The sequence below is a fragment of the Doryrhamphus excisus genome, linkage group LG1 (assembly GCF_037039965.1).
Source record: "Doryrhamphus excisus strain RoL-2023G ecotype Guam linkage group LG1, RoL_Dexc_Guam_v1.1, whole genome shotgun sequence".
In the NCBI taxonomy this organism is placed as follows: domain Eukaryota; kingdom Metazoa; phylum Chordata; class Actinopteri; order Syngnathiformes; family Syngnathidae; genus Doryrhamphus; species Doryrhamphus excisus.
The window spans coordinates 248,230-267,176 of record NC_136357.1 but is presented as its reverse complement, the minus strand read 5'-3'; the positions used below and the strand labels follow the sequence as shown (position 1 = coordinate 267,176).

The following is an 18,947-nucleotide window of genomic DNA, read 5'->3' as shown; positions in this document are numbered from 1 at the left end:
ATTGTTGTGCTTTTTTTCAAGGAAACGTTGTGAAAATAACTTGAATGAAATGACATAGAATAAGGTGGATTCAATTCAATTTGATTTAGCCTCATTCATAAATGCAAAACTTTACCGCCTAAATGTTTTTATTGTGAAAGCCCTAGCCGGAAGTGAGACCATACCGATAGTATTTTTACAGACCTGCCTCGGTTCACTTGTGGCAAACTTCTTTCACTCGGGCATCGCACGTCACCGTGTCGGCTAAAACTTGGCTGTTGCTATTTTCCTGCCATGGAGCGCAAAGTTGCTCGAGAATTTCGCCACAAGGTAAGTCAAGAAGTCTTTAAATAATTTTAATAATATAAGTTTTATTCAGTTATTGAAGGCTAGCGTGTCTTCCTCTACAAGTTGACAAAAGCAGGTGTTTGGCCAACACAGGCCTAGCATGAAATAAATGAGTCCCAGCCGTTATTGTGGTTTCTTTTTGGGGGGTTGAGAAGATTCATTCAAAGGATGAGAGAAGAGTGTCATTTAAAATCCATCAGGTCTTATCTTACAATTGGGATTAGCAACAGTGAGAAGAGTTTCTTCATGCTACCGCTCGTCTTTTTCCTTGCTGTGTTTATTATTATTATTTTTACACCATCACCATTTTATACTGGTGAAAGACTGGATAACTAGTGTATTCGTAAGGTTCACCGCCAGAAAAGATGTACATACAAGTAGTTGTTGAAAAGGTATCATTGACAACAGCTAACAGAAGAAGGGAACGTGATATGGTGGTGCGTTCACTGTACATTCTGCAGATGCTGCATTCAGAGTCATGGAGGCGGAAGAAATGGGAATATTTATGGCTTTAATTAGAAGCAGGACGAGGGGCACAGCAATCAGGCTGTTCCTACATTGCAATGGGGAAGAAGCCGTAAAGGATGGCAGCAGGAACCCACTCCCCAGATAAGCTACTATCCAAAAGCTGTTTGTGACCAGCTGGTCATCCATTATGTTATACTTTATGGTGCCAAAGTCTGCCCTTCCGGCTGCAGCGGAGAGATGGCTTTATGGTATGGTCGTAAATGCCACGTCAGTGCCGTGAAGCATAACCTTAGCAGTAAGCGCTGCATTGTGGTGTTCCCACAGGACTACAATCTACTTGTGGTGGCACTTTTTTGTTTGTGTGACCAGAAATGTGCATCATTGTCTCCTGTATCTCCATGTAGGTGCGCCCTGTTTTTAAAGCTAATCTACACCTCATATTATATCTCATATCTCGCTGAATTGATTGTTGGCACCAGCCCAGTTGTGTAATGAGTGCAGGGGTTTCAGGGACAGTTTACAATTTCAACAGGAGTAGTCAGGAAGGCGTGGTGCAGCAAGAATACAGGAATACATGATGCAAGAAACACGTATATGCGACAACGTTGCAATTTAGCAACGTTGCACATGTGTACACCAGTTCATGATGGCGGCAGCGGTGCAAGTCAGTGAACGGGCTTGCGGCCCCTTTTGGGTTTGGCTAGTATGGGTTGCGAGGGCGAGCGTTCACCTTTGTGTCTGAGATGTAAGATGACACCCTGACCTTCCTGCGTCAGCCTCCTGGGCCGTGCTGTCATTATTCCATAGCCTGGTTGCATGCCACGGGACCAGCAGCCCCCCTTGGGTCCGAGCAGCCTCCTCGCGCCCTGAAGTCCGGACTAACTTTCCAAGACGGCACAAATATGCGAGTGGAGTCAAAATCTCACGGGAAAGTTTGGATTGAGATGGTCTAGATCGTAAACGAGATGTGTTACATTAGCGAGTGGCCCAAGCGCTTCCTGAAGACCATCCTGCGGCAGCTGAGCCGTCACCGGGTTTGTACGCTCCTGCCGTCCCACGGCCGGCGTTGTGCACCGTTTGCATCTGAGTGTGTGTTTTGTCCTGTTTTGTCCTGCAGGTGGAGTTGCTGATTGAAAATGAAGCAGAGAAGGACTACTTGTACGATGTCCTCCGCATGTATCACCAGTGAGTGCGGGTGTGGATGTGGGGGAGTGCTCCGGTCTGGGGAACGCCATGGTTGGATTTTCCTTGGGTGGTGATAATTCACTGGGGTGGAGATGATAGTTTGACCTGAACAGACTACCCGTCACATTCTGTTGCTTTTGAAATGTAACGTACAATAGGAAAAAACATCCGGAGCAGGTTGACTACCAACACCCTCCTCTTCTCCTCCTTTCCAGATATCTTCACCTTTCATTAAGCTCAGAATATGACCAAAACCATTTGTAATACTCAACCGATGTGCAGGCCATTCAGCGTTGGAGCTAAGGCTGCAGGTCTTGGTTTCAATCATCTTTGTCCTGAGCGCCGTGTTCCTGTGGCTTATCAGTTTCCACCGTGCCCTGACAGGCCTGGCCAGGTTTTAACAAAGGCTCTTTTTATCTTCTCGTCCTCCAACCAGTTCTAAAATGCCAGCCATCAATAATTTAAGGAAGAAGATTTTGCACGGCCGTGTTTGCTTGGCTGCTTTAAACGTTCTCATGTTTGCTTTTGTCCTGATCTGCACAAATACATTTTCCTATCGCTCATTTCATCAACTTTTTATATTGAAGCCATAGAAGTGGCCGAATCACCAAGAGCAACAACCAAAAAAAGAGCGAGACTGACAAAATGTGTGATGAAGGAATTATGAGGCTGTTCAACTCCGAGGTAGAAGATGACGAGGATGGCTGGTTTAGCTAGCCATCCTACGCTGGGTGTTGGGCACCGCTTGGAAATAAGCATTCGTTGGATCATAACGTCAGATCTTTCTCTGGAACACCGTTATGGGGCCTACGTATCCCGTGTTACGACGCTGACACCAGCTTATGGGCGGGTGTTCATCCTCCAAAATTAGTTTTCCATTTCAGGACATTCTTCCAGGCCACTGAAATTCTGTTGTCAGACTGGCGGAATGGCGTACCAAAATGGCCCCCTTCCCGCACTTTGGACACCCCTGGGCCACTGTACTGTGTGCACACTGAGTTACCCTGCTGGTGTTTCTCAGGTCCATGGAATTGTCTGTGCTCGTCGGGGACCTGAAGCTGGTCATCAATGAACCCAAGCGTTTGCCCCTGTTCGATGCCATCCGGCCTCTCATCCCGCTCAAACACCAGGTGGAGTATGACCTGCTCACCCCCAAGAGGTCCAGGTGTGTAGGAAGACTCCCATTTTCTTCCTTACCCAACACATCCTGTTCATTGCTTGCCCCCGATGTATGTCCGGTCCAGGAAGCTGAAGGAGGTGCGTTTAGATCGGACACATCGTGACGGCCTGGGCCTGAGTGTCCGAGGAGGACTGGAGTTTGGATGTGGTCTCTACATATCACAGATTGTCAAAGATGGCCAGGCTGGGAATGTTGGCCTCCAGGTATGTTAGTTGGCCTTTTCCCTTTGGAAGGAAACAGCAGGACACTTTCTACCGTGATGTTAAAATCCACTATGTCCAATCTTTGGTGCTAAATGTGTGTAGTAGTAGTAGTTGTAGTAGTAGTAGTATTCGCAGTATTCGCATATGCAGTGTGGACTATGGAATTGTTAGTTTGTAAAAAGCAGATACAATTACTTTGGGGGGAAAGTAACTTCTAAGCGATGACCTTTTTAAAAGAATTTGCCCAACACATGAAATCAGCATCCAGTACTGCCACCTTTGTACACTAGAGGGCAGTAGACACCTGTAATCAGCATCCAGTACTGCCACCTTTGTACACTAGAGGGCAGTAGACACCTGTAATCAGCATCCAGTACTGCCACCTTTGTACACTAGAGGGCAGTAGACACCTGTAATCAGCAAGCAGTGCTGCCACCTTTGTACACTAGAGGGCAGTAGACACCTGTAATCAGCAAGCAGTACTGCCACCTTTGTACACTAGAGGGCAGTAGACACCACATTAGAACAGAACATTTATCCAAATAAGAAATGAATGCCGTCCATCCATCCATTTCCTGGCCCGCTTATCCTCACGAGAGTCGCGGGTATGCTGGAGCCTATCCCAGCTGTCTTGGGGCGAGAGGCGGGGTCCACCCCGGACTGGTGGCCAGCCAATCCCAGCAGAAATGGATTAGTTGAATGCCAAGACTGTTAGTCAAACTAATGTGTATGTATATTATAAAATAATATACATAATACTAATACAGTATGGTGTACTACTGTATACTAATTATGCAACCAGTACACATTTGTGTCTAAATGCAGCCTTTTCAGCCTAAAATGGCTACCTGAACTAACATCCAAATATAAGGTGATGTGGTATTCTCCAATGGTCACTAGGGGGCAGTAATGTTACTGTAATGTTTGGTGAGACACCAAGCACTGTGAGGTAGCACACAACAACAAAAGGCTTTTATTGCATCGTTCAATGCTCAATAACACCAAAACTATCATAATCATAATAATACTGTTGCAGCCATAATCCACTCTAAAATAAAATTTAAGACATTTATCACTTCCTGTCCTCCACACATCCAGAGCACATTTATTGCAACACACACAAACACAAGTCTTATTAATATTTGAAATGGCTTATTTACTCCTATCTTGTCGACTATATTGCGTACTGTGACTTTGAACTTTGTAAACAGGTTTTCCATGCTCTACTGACTACAACATTCCATGAATAAATAAGGAATCCTACTTCCTGGAAATTTGCGTATCTGGTCTGGGACCAATTACCGTGATAAAGGAGGGATTACCGTATACCGTTTGTTGGTACCGTTTCATTCTGTGTCTGTGTGGGCATTCCAGGTTGGTGACGAGATCGTACGCATCAACGGGTACTCCATCTCCTCCTGCATCCACGAGGAGGTCATCAGTCTCATCAAGACAAAGAAAATCGTATCGCTGAAAGTCAGACGTAGGTGAAAATCCACTGCCATGTGGTTGTGAGTGTTGGCTAGCTGTCGTCATTGGTATCGTGTTTTCTTTGCAGACGTGGGGATGATTCCTGTGAAAAGGTCAACTCATATAACATAACTCATATCTTCATAAAAGTGACGTGTTAAATAATCCTTACCTCCCGTCTCCAGCGCCTCCGATGAGCCCCTCAAGTGGCACTTTGTGGACCAGTTTGTGTCGGAATCTGGGGTGAGCCAGCGTTGGTGTGATGAAGAACGCATGTTTGACTTTCATTCCGAGTGTTTGCTCTTTGTGCGGCCCAGGAGAAGAAAAGCAGCGTTGCTGGCTTGGCATCCATCGGAGGGAAGGAGATCAAGGAGAAGAAGGTCTTTCTCAGCCTGGTGGGCACCAAGGGGATGGGCATCAGCATCTCCAGCGGTCCCACGCAGAAACCTGGCATCTACATCAGTAACGTCAAAGCAGGCTCACTTTCCGCCGAGGTTGGCCTTCAGGTGAGCGCTCTGTCGCCCTCGTGTACGCACCCACCTGCTCGGAGCCGCACCCTCAAGTGTCTGGTCCTGCTCCTAAAATGTAGGTTGGAGACCAGATTGTGGAGGTGAACGGAGTGGACTTCACCAACGTGGACCACAAAGAGGTACCAAAATAATACATTTGCCGGCTGCACATGCTGCCCATCATCCTCAAGCCACGCTTTCTCTTTCCTGCACCTTCTAAAGACAGAAAAACGGCTAGCATGTGGGCGCTAACAACACACAAAGCACCTATTTCAAATGAAGAGCCCTGAATAATTTACTTCTTGTAAATGACCTGTACATACACCCAACTGCAGCCACATTGTTATTGTAGCAGCTAGCAGCTAGCAGCTAGCATGACACGCCGCCACCAATCCAAAACACTGCCACAGGACAGCAGTCTGTACTGAAGGGGAAACGAGAACAATTACCTGTGAAGTAGGAGTCCAATTCCATGTCCTGCTTCTACACGGCTAGATGGACGGTGTAGACGCCGGGTGACGCCTGTCCACGGACGCTAACGCTAGCTGCCGCTCGTGTCCACGTTTGACATGACGTGTTTCACCAAAGGATGCTGTGGATGATGGGCAAAATAAAAAAGTGCAGTTCAGCGTGTTACCATATCATCGTGTCTGTACATGTAATGGACTGGAGCCTTTTGTTCTTCTTCCCAAGGCCGTGCGAGTCCTGAAAAGCAGCAGGAGCCTGACCATCACTGTGCTGACGGGAGCTGTGAGTCAATCTTTGCTGTTAGCGACTTTCCTCGTAGCGCTGACTTCCAATGTGTCCTGTTAAGTTGCTCTTTTATGGAACCGTATGGAAATCATGGCCTCCACACTCGATAGCAAAATTAAGACTAGTTGAAAAATGGCAACAATGTAGGTTTTGCCATGTTGGATCTTAAGGGTTCTAAGTAGAGCTTGAAAATGCCAAAGGAAGAACTGGGATGGAGACAAAACATAGAAAAAAACATTCCAGTGATGCAGGCCACACAGGAGATGGGAAGACCTGGCTGGGATTCTCCCCTCGCCCATCTCCCCCCCCCCCCCATTCATTGGCCACTCCACATTGTCCATAGGTATGAATGTGTGCCAAATGTAAAGCCACGTTCCACTGCTCCTACAATTTTGCCCAGGAGCTGAAATGAGGAATTGCATCCCCTGTGAAAATGCTAAATGTGCTCCTCATCCGTGTGCAGCGTGATCAACGGGCTGTGTTTTTATGGCGACATCACAGATCTCAGTCTTGTCAGGCTCCCATCCTTTAGCATCAATCAAGGGTCTCATGAGGTTGTTTACGTTCCAGCTGTGGACAGGTGATGAATGGGAAGGAAAAGACAAGCGGCGCGTCTTATTTGCTAATGCGTCCGTGCCTGGATGCACCCGAGTATCTGCAGTAGTTCTTTGACTCTTACTGTGATGCAGGAGGTCAGCATCCTGACACCTCTCCTTGTGTGTCTGTTGCTGCCGTCACAGGGCAGCGAGCTGTTCATGACGGACGAGGAGCGCCTGGCAGTGGAGGCTCGCAGGGAGCTGGAGAGGCAGGAGCTGATGCATCAGAAGAGGGTGGCTCTGGAGACCAACAAGATCCTTAAAGAGCAACAGGAGAAGGAGAGGCAGTGAGTGTGTTTTCCCCTCTGTCACATGCACACCTTCTCCTCTATTTGCCCCATTCTGATCAAACGCTGTGCAGTTTGGTCCATCGTAGCTTGGTTCCATTGTTCCATCCAACACATGGATGCTGTATGAATAAGGTTACACAATATACGTACACCCAAGGGACGTCCACCACGTCGCTTGACTTCCTGTATCTTTGGCATATTGCAATGTGATTGTAATTCAGGTAGGCACCGACTGTACGTATGTACAGAAACATCTGGCGTAGTGTAATATGAACCTGTCACAATGTGGCTCTAAAAATACGCATGAACATACTGTAAATATATCACCAGGAGAAAGATGGAAATACTGTAAATATATCATCAGGAGAAAGATGGAAATACTGTAAATATATCACCAGGAGAAAGATGGAAATACTGTAAATATATCATCAGGAGAAAGATGGAAATACTGTAAATATATCACCAGGAGAAAGATGGAAATACTGTAAATATATCACCAGGAGAAAGATGGACATACTGTAAATATATCACCAGGAGAAAGATGGAAATACTGTAAATATATCACCAGGAGAAAGATGGAAATACTATAAATATATCACCAGGAGAAAGATGGAAGTACTGTAAATATATCACCAGGAGAAAGATGGAAGTACTGTAAATATATCACCAGGAGAAAGATGGACGTACTGTAAATATATCACCAGGAGAAAGATGGAAGTACTGTAAATATATCACCAGGAGAAAGATGGAAGTACTGTAAATATATCACCAGGAGAAAGATGGACATACTGTAAATATATCATCAGGAGAAAGATGGACATACTGTAAATATATCACCAGGAGAAAGATGGACGTACTGTAAATATATCACCAGGAGAAAGATGGACATACTGTAAATATATCACCAGGAGAAAGATGGAAGTACTGTAAATATATCACCAGGAGAAAGATGGAAGTACTGTAAATATATCACCAGGAGAAAGATGGACATACTGTAAATATATCACCAGGAGAAAGATGGAAATACTGTAAATATATCATCAGGAGAAAGATGGACATACTGTAAATATATCACCAGGAGAAAGATGGACATCTCTCAGAAGACTGCAGATGAAGAGCAGCGCTACCAAAAGGAGATGGAGAGGTAAGCTCTTTGTTAAATCAGGGCTGTCCGGGGGGGCCGCACAGTGAAAAATGAAAGGATGCAGTGTTATGGCTTTATTCCCATCATATTTTGACTTTATTCCCATAATAGCAGAACATTTTCCCAAATTAGTATTTAGTTTTTTGGAAATCCACCAAGTATTATGACTTTTGTTTTTAATATCAAAACTTTATGCTACTGAAGTGATGCTATTTTCCTCAATATTAGGATGATATTTTCCATGCTGCTTATCCTCACTGAGTCAGGTCTTCCCATCTCCTGACTGTGCGTGGTTAGCATGTTGTGTGGCCAACATGCTAACCACTCGTCCACTGTGCGGCCCCCCTTTTTCTTGCTTGATGATTTAGTTTTACTGTTCTTGTTGAATGGTCTTTTTAGAACGCTCCCGGCAGCCTGAGGCCACGAGTGGCCCCCGGGCAGCACTTGGAGCACCAGTGGTTCATGATGTTGCCTTGCTGTGCTCTTTAGGATCGAGGCTGTGGAGAGGAAGCACCACAGAGAGTGGGAGGAAGACTACGGCGGTAAAGAGCGGCCCCCGAGTCCTCAGATTCAGAGGAGCCCCTCCCCTGCCCCGCCTGACATGAAGACCTCCCACTCTCCCAAGGCCAAAAGTTCCCGTAAGAATCCTTCAGATCAGCATTCCCTTCTCTGGCATGAACGTTTCCGCTTCTTTCTTCTCTTTGGGAATGCACGCTTCCAGCATCCATAACTGAGCATGCTTTCTTCCTGTCACTGCCGTGTGCTGTGCTGCTGCTCAACAACCCCCCCCCCCCCCCTTAGGTGATGAAGGCAGCTCACAGGAGGAGGAGGAGGACGGACAAGTGAGTCGGCAGCTGAACGCCACGTTTCCTATGACAACCAAGTGTACCGTGTCATTCCTGATATCAGGATATTATTCCCATAATATTACAACTTTTTCAAGTTTTTGTCTCTCATAATATTTCAACTTAAAAAATGTTTTTCCTTTAATATTTCCACTCTCTGCTGTTAATATGACATTATTCTTTCTCATAATATGATCATTTTCTCATTCAAATATATTTTCTCTTTTTTCTAGTAATATTCCAGCAGGTTTTTTTCTACCTGCTTCAACTTTCTTGTAAATCTTGGAATTATGACTTTATTCCCTTACTTTATTTGGACTCATAAGATTATAGCTTCTCCATCCATCCGTCTTCTATGCCGCTTATCCTCACGAGGGTGGGGGGATGCTGGAGCCTATCCCAGCTGGGGAGTACCTGGAGAAAAGCCACACACGGCGAGAACATGCAAACTCCTCTTGATCACAAATTACAACTTCATTTGTTTCTCATAAAATTCTGACTTTTACAAATAATAATAATTCATAATGAATTAGTATTTCAACTCTATGCTACTAAAATTGTTATTTTTCCTCCTAATTTAGCGCCTTAAAATTACAACCTTTTCTGTTAATATTTTGACTTCATTTTTGTAAAATTATTGCTGATTTCAAAAGTTTTAGTTTTCCTGTTAAACTATTTATGTAGAACGTGCCGCGGACTAATACAATCAACAAATGGCCCCCGGGCCGCAGTCTGGACACCCCAGGTCTGGAATCAACGTTCCACAAACACAGCCAGGTTCGCCATCCAGCAACCGTAGTCCGCGTGTTGGCCTCCACTCCATATCTGGCTATCTGATCCTTGATGGCATTTCCTGGGACAGGAAGTGACATCATACATGGCATCGGTTAATAACAACTCTGCTTGTGTGAGCTGGTGGGCTATTTCCTCTTTGTGTGATGCTAAACAGTCCAAGGTTGTTCATCTGGTGAAGAGGACTGAACTCTGAGGGATCAATCAGTCTGATATTCATGGCCAATAACGTTATTGCTTTATCTCCTCAGCGTTTGGCTGGTTTTACCGATACGAGGGGAAGCTTCCATCGTTCCGCAAGGTACTGTTGCTTGCCCGCATCCGTTGCGGTGATGCCAGAGAAACCCAACCAAGAGTTTCCAGTCAGATGAGACATTTTGACCGTGAAAATGAGTTGGGTTCCTGGTTGGGCGTTGTGGCCTCGCATGGTTTGCTGTGGAGTTTGCAGTGACGGACACTTCATGCCTTGTATTGACAAAGTATTGCCGCCCCAGAAAGGAGAGAAGAAGAAGAAAAAGAAAAAGGTGTCCAACACCGACACGCTGCAGGAGCAGAGAAAAAACAAAAAGGAGATGGAGTTCGAGCTGAAACTGGCCAAGGAGAAAGAAGAGATGTACGAACGGGAGAAGCAGCTGAAGATCAATAGGCTGGTTCAGGAGGTACCACACGTGGCTTTTCATGGGGTGCTTTAGCATGGAAGCATCTTTCAGCCTGAATGTGTCGACGTTTGGCCATGCTAATTGGCTAATAGGCTAATTAGAATATTGTGACTAGCATCGTGCGTGTGCATGTACCGTGCGTGTACAACCATGGACGTTTTGCTGTGCCGAATGACAACGTGTGTGCACCAGGTTTCCGAGACAGAAAGGGAAGACCTAGAGGAGTCGGAGAAGGTTCAACACTGGGTTGAGCGTCTGTGTCAGACGCGGTTGGAACAAATCTCTTGCGTGGAGAATGAGTCGCCAGAGGTACCCCTGAGACCCCCTTTGCCATAAGCTTGTCTGCATGTGTTTGGCCCTTCATATCTGACAAAAGTGCATTTCAAAATACTAAATAGGCTTCATTATCTGGGTGCTCGTAGGTGCTAGTAGGAGTAGTTGCAGGGAAAAGAGGCCAGATGGCCACGGCCCCCCCTGTTGACTTAAGAGGGCCACCGGAGACCAGGTCCCAACGTACTCATTGTCTTTCTTTCATTGTGAAGCTTTCGCCTCCACTGTCCCCGACTTCGGAGCCCAAGGTCAAGCGTTTCCCCGGAGGTCTGCACCTGGCCACCACCGACCTGGATGACATCAATCTGGATGAGGTTGATCAAAGCCTGAAGGGGCCGCTCAAGAGGCTGGCCCCCACCCAGCCGCTGATGAGCCAGCCTCCCCCGCCCTTGCCCCTCCCTCCGCCGTCACCCAAACTAAACCCCACCGTTCCCAACTATTCTCCCTCTTCTTCAAAGCTATCTCCCCAGCATCACGCACCGCCCCCACCCCACCTTGACAAACCTACCTCGGGCAAGACGGGGCGCAGGCTTCACCCTGCCCAAGCCCCTCCTCCATCTCAGTCTACCCGTCCCCCATCATTCCCTCAACCCACCCCGAGACCGCCGCCCCCTCCTCCTCCCCCTCCTCCGCCACCCCCGCCGCCCCCACTCCCGCAACAGTCGGAAGAAAGAGTTTCCGCCTACGGTGGTTCCCGCCAGCATCCTCACCTCCCTCACCCCGCCAGTCCGCCCGGAGGCAGGAGCGAGTGGGAGGCAGGTGGCTACCTGCCGAGGGGGGGCATCTACTCCTCCAACGCCAGTGAAATGTCCTACCCTCCCAGCCCCAAGGTCAGAGGTGCTCATGTTTGTGGATGCGTGCTGTGTTGGGCTTCAAACCTTCAAACAATTGCAGTGCATATTTTACGTCCGTGTAGAGATGTTAGGTCATGGTGACATAATATTGTCTTGGTGGGGGCCTCGGGGAACGCATGTGAACATGGAGTGACTGCTCTTGGTTGGTAGCGGCCTAGTTGTCATGATGCATGGCATGGCGCGTGATGCAGACCAGGATGATACGGTGGATCCTCCCATACTTGGGAAGCACGTTCCTCCCACCGTGGAACGCTAATAATGTATGGATATGTGATAATGTACAGTCCTATCAAACAGCCAGGGACATTTGGAGAACAATGGAGGGATGCAAGGGTCAACTTTCATAGCTAACGATGCTAACTGTGCTAATCATCAGATGCAATTTGCTTTTCTTTTGCTGATGGACGAAAAATAGATAAAGTCTGGCACCCTGAAGAACATGGAGTGTGGCTGCAAAGATGTTTCTGCTCTCATTGTATTCTCTTGTGGTTCAGGTGATGAGAAATACATCCCACGCCAGTCGCATGTCCACTCCTTCCTTGGTGAGTTCCCGCACCCATCAAGGTGTTTGAAGGCCAACCCCGATTTTAAATACGCCAACATCCCCATAGCAACTAGCGCCCAGTCCTCCCAACCAGCGCCGTCCTACAGCTCCAGTCATGTCCAAGCCCGTCATGCTGCCCCAGTCGCAGACCCACCGGCCAGATCCACACAGAGCCGCTGTCCGCTCTGACGGCCTGGTATGCAATGACACTCGTCATGTGATTCCCCTTAAACGTGATCCGCCAAATGGTTGCTTAATTTAAGTCTTGCAACACGGCAGCTGCTTTATGGAAAATACATTTGTGGATATCAGAGTTGGGAGACAAACCTAATCCTATGTGGTATCCAGTAGCTTCTATTTAAGCCGGTTCAAGGGGACCTGGTATGCTCATTTTTTGTGGGCTCCTATGGAGCAGCTACACACAATAACCAGCACAGAAAACTTTCTAGAGCTTCCGGAATCTGCACCTATTCAGCTGTATTTCCTTGGATTTGTGCTTCCCACTGTTTTCATTTATTCCACCCACGGTCCGCCTCCAGACATGCCCACGGCGCTGTAATTGGTCACACTCCCAAAGTGCTTCCTAACTACGAACAAACCCCACTTTCCTGCTTTTTGGGTATAGGAGTTCTAATAATGAACAAGAACTTTGGAAAGCTAACTGAAAAGTGGTTATGGACATCATCGGCCATCAGCATCAACATCGTAATCAGGGGGGGGGGGGGGCGGTCATGTCAAGGCTCTGTTTTCTCCTCAAGATGAAGCTAATTTGCCAGTCGTCATGGTTACCTGGAATCTTGTCATTGACTTTGAGGATGTTGGTGTGCCTGGAGTGCAGACATGAAACATTTCTTCCAATTAGCTTCCAATACCATCTTGTGTTTCAGCCTCCAGAAATGTTGAAGCGGATGGTGCCGTTCAACTCGTCTTTTAGATCCAACACCAAACCACAAGTAATGCCAGTCTTGCCTCTTTTCATTCCACCTTTGCTCTACTGGCCTGTCTTGTTGGATACGGGCTTTGAGGTTCTGTAATTGCTTGTGGCCTTGCTACCTTCATGGCTTAAGAGTTACTGATGGTCTGTGCACGGATCCACGGCTGGAACTACCTGGCTGTTGTGGCTCTTAACCCTCAAGGCACGTTTACCCCCCGTGTGAACTACCACAAACTGGTTTGGCCTGAACCCATCAGTAAGGATGGCATCCCTGGGATGTGATGGACTGCGTCGACACTGCAGTTTGCTGTCTTTCCTTCCTAGCGTGTCTTTTCTTCTCTGCGGCTTTGTGTTGCTGTGTTTTGGAGGTAACGTGTCCTGTGGGGGTGCACCTCAGTGGTAATAATGTGCCACTCACTGATGATTGCAAGTGGGTCCAATCAGTCTCCAAGGCAGCGGTCCACAGCAGGCTGATGATACGGTCCTCCCTCGCCACATTTTGCAGCTTTACGTTTTTCACAGTTACTAAATGAGGCTGTTTGAGCTTGAATATATCGCCTATATATCGCCTATCATTAGTCCACAAAATGGCTAAACGAACACTAATAATTACACTGGTATGAAAAAGTTAGGGCACCCCTGGTAATGTTCCTTTGGAAAGGAGTGGATGGTGGGGTCATCCATTCCAGGTAAATATATCCTATAGCAGACCAACCAGGGATAGATGACAAGGCCAACTAAAGTAGGCGGGGGCATACATTTGGGCCCCCCAACTGAAAAATGACATCAATATTTAGCAGAAATAAATGCTTCCTATAGCTTCCCATGAGGGTCTGGATTCTGGTAGAAGGTTTTTTGGACCATTCTTCTTTCCAGAACATCTCCGGTTGAGTCAGGTTTGATGGTTTCCCAGCATGGACAGCCCACTTTAAATCCCACCACAGACTGTCAATCATATTTAGGTCTGGGGGCTGAGATGGACTGAGATGGTCCTTATCAAATGTAGTAATATTATTTAAAAGGTGCATATAGGCGTCCCCCTCGGCCATCTCTGTGTGGAGTTTGCATGTTCTCCCCGTGCATGCCTGGCTTTTCTCCGGGTACTCCGCTTCCCTCCCCCATTCCAAAAACATGTTAGCTTGATTGGCCACTCCAAATTGTCCATAGGTATGAATGTGGGGGGGTGGTTGTTTGTCTATATGTGCCCTGGGATTGGCTGGCCACCTCTCACCCAAAGACAACTGGGATAGGCTCCAGCACCCCCACAACCCAGGAGCGACAGAGCTCTGGTGTGTTTCTTGTCTCTTGTTTGCATTTTGTAAAAGAAAAACAATCTTTAAAGCGTCTTTGTTGGCGATCAGAATGGCTGAGACGTTCACACGCTGGTTGTCACAGGAAAAGGAAATGCTTTGTTTTGCTTCGTGTCCTGTTTGGTCCTTCTTTAGCGATATTGTTGTGTGAAATTAACTCTGTATTGATTTTCTTCCAGGGCTTTCAGAAATACTTGGAGGACTTCGATCCCCACTCAATGGTATTGTATGTCTTCTTTACAGAAGAAATATGAATAGCCTAAATACTCATGGTAGAATATGCTGTGGTAACTGAGCTTCTGCTGGCTGGTTGTGAGATTGTGGACCAGCTCTGCAGTCTCAGCAGGGTCCTTGCCAGTCTTGCCAGGGGTTTACCCAACCGGCCTACAAGCGTTTTGTGGACACGGAGAAGGGACTCGACAGTGTTCCTTGAGGAACCTGTGGGCAGTACCCCAGGAAAATGGGGTACCGGACTGCCTAATTTGGGTGCTTCACACCCTGTCGGCCGGGGAGGAGATCCTGCCCCCAAGTACAGGAGTATAAGTACCTAAGTGGATCCAACGGGAGGGGCTGGACCACGTAGCTGGCAGGGAAATGTGAACTTCCTTGCCGAGGCTGCTGCTCCTGTGACCTTGGATAAGCAGAAGAAGGTGGCTGGATGAGATGTTAGAGTAACGTGGACCACAAGCAGCTCCAGTCTTTGTTGTTTATCCGTGATTGTGGTTGTTTATCCGTGATTGCGGTTGTTTATCCGTGATTGCGGTTGTTTATCCGTGATTGCGGTTGTTTATCCGTGATTGCGGTTGTTTATCCGTGATTGCGGTTGTTTATCCATGCCTGTCAAAGCCTTTCTCTTCATTCTTGCTGATTGTGCCTGATGAGAAAGCAACGCTCCGATATCAGCTCATTATTCCCGTTATGGTCTCTCTCCTGGTTTGCTCCCTCTCTGTGATCTAAGTTCTCGTCGGACCAGATAGCAGGACGGGACGTGAGACTGCTCCGGATCAGAAAGGTACTCACTGGCTTTTTTCAGGAGATGCAAATGGGGGACCGGCACTGATGCTTCTTTCCCGCTCTTGAGGTGGGACAGCTGGACTTGGCTTTGGAGGGGGGCGCAGACTCGCCTTTGGGGAAGTTAGTGGTGTCGTCCGTGTATGAGGGAGGAGCGGCAGACAAGCACGGTCAGCACACAACACGCTACATGCTACACGCTACATGCCGCTACATGTGTAGAATATACCGGGGGTGTCCAAACCCCTCCAGTGGGTTCTTGTATTTAATGGGTGCCTGTGCATCACCGCTTGTGTCCTGCGTGCTTGCAGGGGGCATCGTCCCCGGGGATGAACTTCTGGCTGTCAATGGGAAGATCTTGATAGACGCTCCACTCACCGAAGGACAAAACTCTCTGGCCCGAGCCTGGAACAGTGGGGGGGTAAGTTGTTTCCTCTCAAAAATAAGGTTTTTGCCATGTACAAATGTTTTGATGGCCATTGGCCATTTACGATGACAACCGCTCTAAGCCCCGTGTTCTTCTTACCAAAAGGTGCCTGCTTAAGCCGATGTCCACTGCTTTTGTCAACATAAATGTAGAGAAATCTATCAAACCCGAGGCCACACCTGGCCCCTTCGGCCTTTTAATCTGGCCCGCCGACCTTTCCTAATTATTTAGAAAGGCTTAACCGTCCAAACATCCAAGCTACTGTGTAGCTGCAGTAGAATTAGCGATAAGAACAAAAACAGATCAGAAGAGGTTCTATTTTTGGCAGTCCAACATCATAGTTATGTAAGAACATCAAGGAATTGGGTAATGAAAGAAAACCTCACAACTGGTGAGATCTCCACGTGACGTGCTGCAAACGTGTATTTCTGACAAACGGTATTTTGTCCTCTCTTTCAGGACTGGATTGATGTTGTGATTGCAGTGTCGCCCCCAAAGGAGTATGAAGATGAAGTGTAAGTATTCCCTTTGAAAGCTCATCCCAAATGTTCAAGTGAGGAAATGGTGCACATTTCAACCAAAAATCTTGGATGAAGTGACTTCTGTCATCCCAATCAGTCGCCATATTGTTGTCTGTGGAATTGTCGGAGAACGTTGTCGGAGAGAATGCAGGGAGTTTTTCCCAAGCGTAGCTCAACAACAACCGTGTGATTGATTGACAACAAATACAAAGATGTTATGAGGAGCATGTGGAGCAGCCCCCCTTGTAGGTCAAGTCCATGACACCCACCAACTTGGACATTCAGTTGATGAAGTTATTTGAAGTTGCTTATTTGTCATGTTTGTGACTACATGTCTGTGGCGGTGCCTTGGCTCATAACATGTATGTGATCACGGAGTACAATATGACTGCTGTGTGTGTGTGTGCGTGTGTGTGTGTGCGTACGTGCGTGCAGCCCAAAGTCGGCATCAGTCAGTCCAACCGGGAACAGAAAGGTGTTTGAAGGCAGTGCAACGCTGTACAGGCACGGCTACCTGACTCCGCCCTAACGCTCCACCCGGTAACTGATCCCGTTCAAACTTCCTGGTCTGCACGGCAGAGTGGATGTTTGCTGTGACGTCTGCATCCCGTCTCCAAGCGACCGCACTCATCCTCTTAAAGTCAGCCTTCAGTTTCCTCTCAATGACACTGGAGGGCAAGGCTGTCCAAAGTGCGGCCTGGGGGCCATATTGTGGCCATATATGTATATAATCAGCTGCACGGTGGCCGCATGGTTAGCATGTTGGCCACACAGTCAGGAGATGGGAAGACCCGAGTTAGAATCCCCCCTCGGGCATGTCTGTGTGGAGTTTGCATGTTCTCCTGGTGCATGCGTGGCTTTTCTCCGGGTACCCCCCCCCCCCCATTCCAAAAACACGTTAGCTTGATTGGCCACTCCAAATTGTCCATAGGTATGAATGTGGGTGGGAATGGTTGTTTGTCTATATGTGCCCTGGGATTGGCTGGCCACCAGTCCAGGGTGGACAGCTGTGGTAGGCTCCAGCACGCCCCCACCCTGGTGAGTATAAGCAGCATAGAAGAAGGATGGATGGATTTTGGAAATCAAGTCATATGTACTAGAATAAATACTAGAATAATGACAAGAATAAAGTTGAAATAGTGACAAAACCCCAGTAGAAATGGAACAGCTAACCTTTTCTGTGTAAAAAGCTTGGACACCCCTGCATCCGGTGGGGGGGTGGGGGGGGGGGGGGCGCTGCAGGAGAACACACTGTTATGAAAAGTGCTTTTGTGCAAGTGCCTGCACGTGGCTGTGTTGTCTGCATGCTGACCAGCGATGGCCGATGGACATTTCTTCCCCATGCCCCATTTGGTTTTTGGCTTTTTCCATCCCAATAAAAACCCGTGACAAATAGCAGGGATTTGGGGTGGAGTCATGCGGCTTGAACTCGAGGCCCAAAGCGAAGCCCCGCCCAGACGTAGGCGGGTGTCTCATGACGTTTGGACTTGGCCTCTCATCCACGAACTCCGGTCATTTGCATCCATACCCAAACACATCACCAATTAGTTTCTCCAAATCCACACTTTGGGCGAAGGTTTTGAAAACTTTCAAATCGTGGAAAAATAGCGTTTATTCATGAGACACTCGCCTACGCGTGGACAAAACCTACAACTAAAAGTAAGAAAACATGCTGCAGTATCATCGCTATGTTAATATTAATGTGTTATCATTGGGGGTCATGCAAGGACTCCAATTTCAAGCCTAAGACCTCCCACCTCAAGTCTTTAATGACTTGGACTTGCACGTCTTTACTTGACACTTGGGATTAAAGACTATGTCATACGACCTAGGATGTCACATGACCTATGGCGTTGGGCCATCCCGAGCTTACACTCTCTTCCGTGTGAGTAAACGTGTGTTTTGTCTTCTCCAACAGAACGTTCTTCTAGTCACGGCAAAGACGGCCAGTCGGGCAAAGAAGAGGGAGCTTTTACTTCTTCAGGATTCCCCCCGGGAGGATCCCATTTCTCCCGCCACCCCAGCCTAGCTGCATGGAATCCGCCTCCAAGGCGTTGCATTGCAAATCCTGTCAATATATTGCTTTCTTTGTCTGAATCATGCTCTCGCCAATACTTCATTTTCTACAGTATTCCCTTGTCCCTTGTCATGGAGCCCCCTCCCTAATGAGGAAACACGATTGACGCTGGTTTCCTTCATACTGCCTGTCAAGCAGTAATAGTGGAAGTGACCCTGGGTATATACTGGGTATATACTGGGTATATACTGGGTATATACTGCGTGGCTTGGCATACTACGTACAGTAGCAGTATAGACACGTAGATGGTTGATTCATAGTAAATGGTATTGGTTTAAAAGGAATACCCTGGAGCAGCACTTTAAGTATTAAAACTACTTTCCAGTACGGGTGACTGATACCACAAGGTTTGGTATCGGTCCAAGAGCAAGACCGGTATGGCTGATTCTGTTACTGCTAGTTTTTACCAGGTCATAAAACGATTTGGTCATTTGTCTTTAGCTTGGTGATCGTCATCATAATCACAATATGTCGTTTTTTGAACAATGTAATTGTATAAACATACATCATACAATTAT

At 47.3% G+C, this 18,947-nt stretch overlaps 1 protein-coding gene across 9 annotated transcripts; it reads left to right on the top strand.

Moving 5' to 3' along the window:
- Window positions 1–180: 180 nt before the first annotated feature.
- Window positions 181–18,569, top strand: ush1c (Usher syndrome 1C). Of its 9 annotated transcripts, XM_078795442.1 has the most exons (26): window positions 181–309; window positions 1,913–1,980; window positions 3,002–3,145; window positions 3,225–3,363; window positions 4,738–4,846; window positions 4,922–4,946; window positions 5,019–5,076; window positions 5,151–5,339; window positions 5,423–5,482; window positions 6,036–6,092; window positions 6,836–6,978; window positions 8,060–8,125; window positions 8,615–8,763; window positions 10,014–10,063; window positions 10,257–10,421; window positions 10,614–10,730; window positions 10,964–11,581; window positions 12,100–12,147; window positions 12,217–12,345; window positions 13,037–13,102; window positions 14,573–14,614; window positions 15,352–15,405; window positions 15,475–15,574; window positions 15,716–15,825; window positions 16,291–16,346; window positions 18,271–18,569. In XM_078795442.1, exons 1-26 carry the CDS (start codon window positions 274–276, stop codon window positions 18,281–18,283), a joined length of 2,811 nt encoding a protein of 936 aa, XP_078651568.1. In that variant the 5' UTR covers window positions 181–273; the 3' UTR covers window positions 18,284–18,569. The 9 variants fall into 9 exon arrangements, with proteins under 9 accessions (XP_078651568.1, XP_078652032.1, XP_078651803.1 ...); XM_078795906.1 differs by lacking the exon at window positions 10,614–10,730; XM_078795677.1 differs by lacking the exon at window positions 13,037–13,102.
- The last annotated feature ends 378 nt before the right edge of the window (window positions 18,570–18,947 follow it).

What these genes read in the sequence shown, in the direction of transcription:
- ush1c (XM_078795442.1), top strand. Translation starts at nt 274, where the DNA reads ATGGAGCGCAAAGTTGCTCGAGAATTTCGCCACAAG. An exon ending in CTCGAGAATTTCGCCACAAG is followed by an intron (nt 310 to 1,912) that starts GTAAGTCAAGAA and finishes TTTGTCCTGCAG; the next exon opens with GTGGAGTTGCTGATTGAAAA. An exon ending in GCATGTCCACTCCTTCCTTG is followed by an intron (nt 12,148 to 12,216) that starts GTGAGTTCCCGC and finishes ACATCCCCATAG; the next exon opens with CAACTAGCGCCCAGTCCTCC.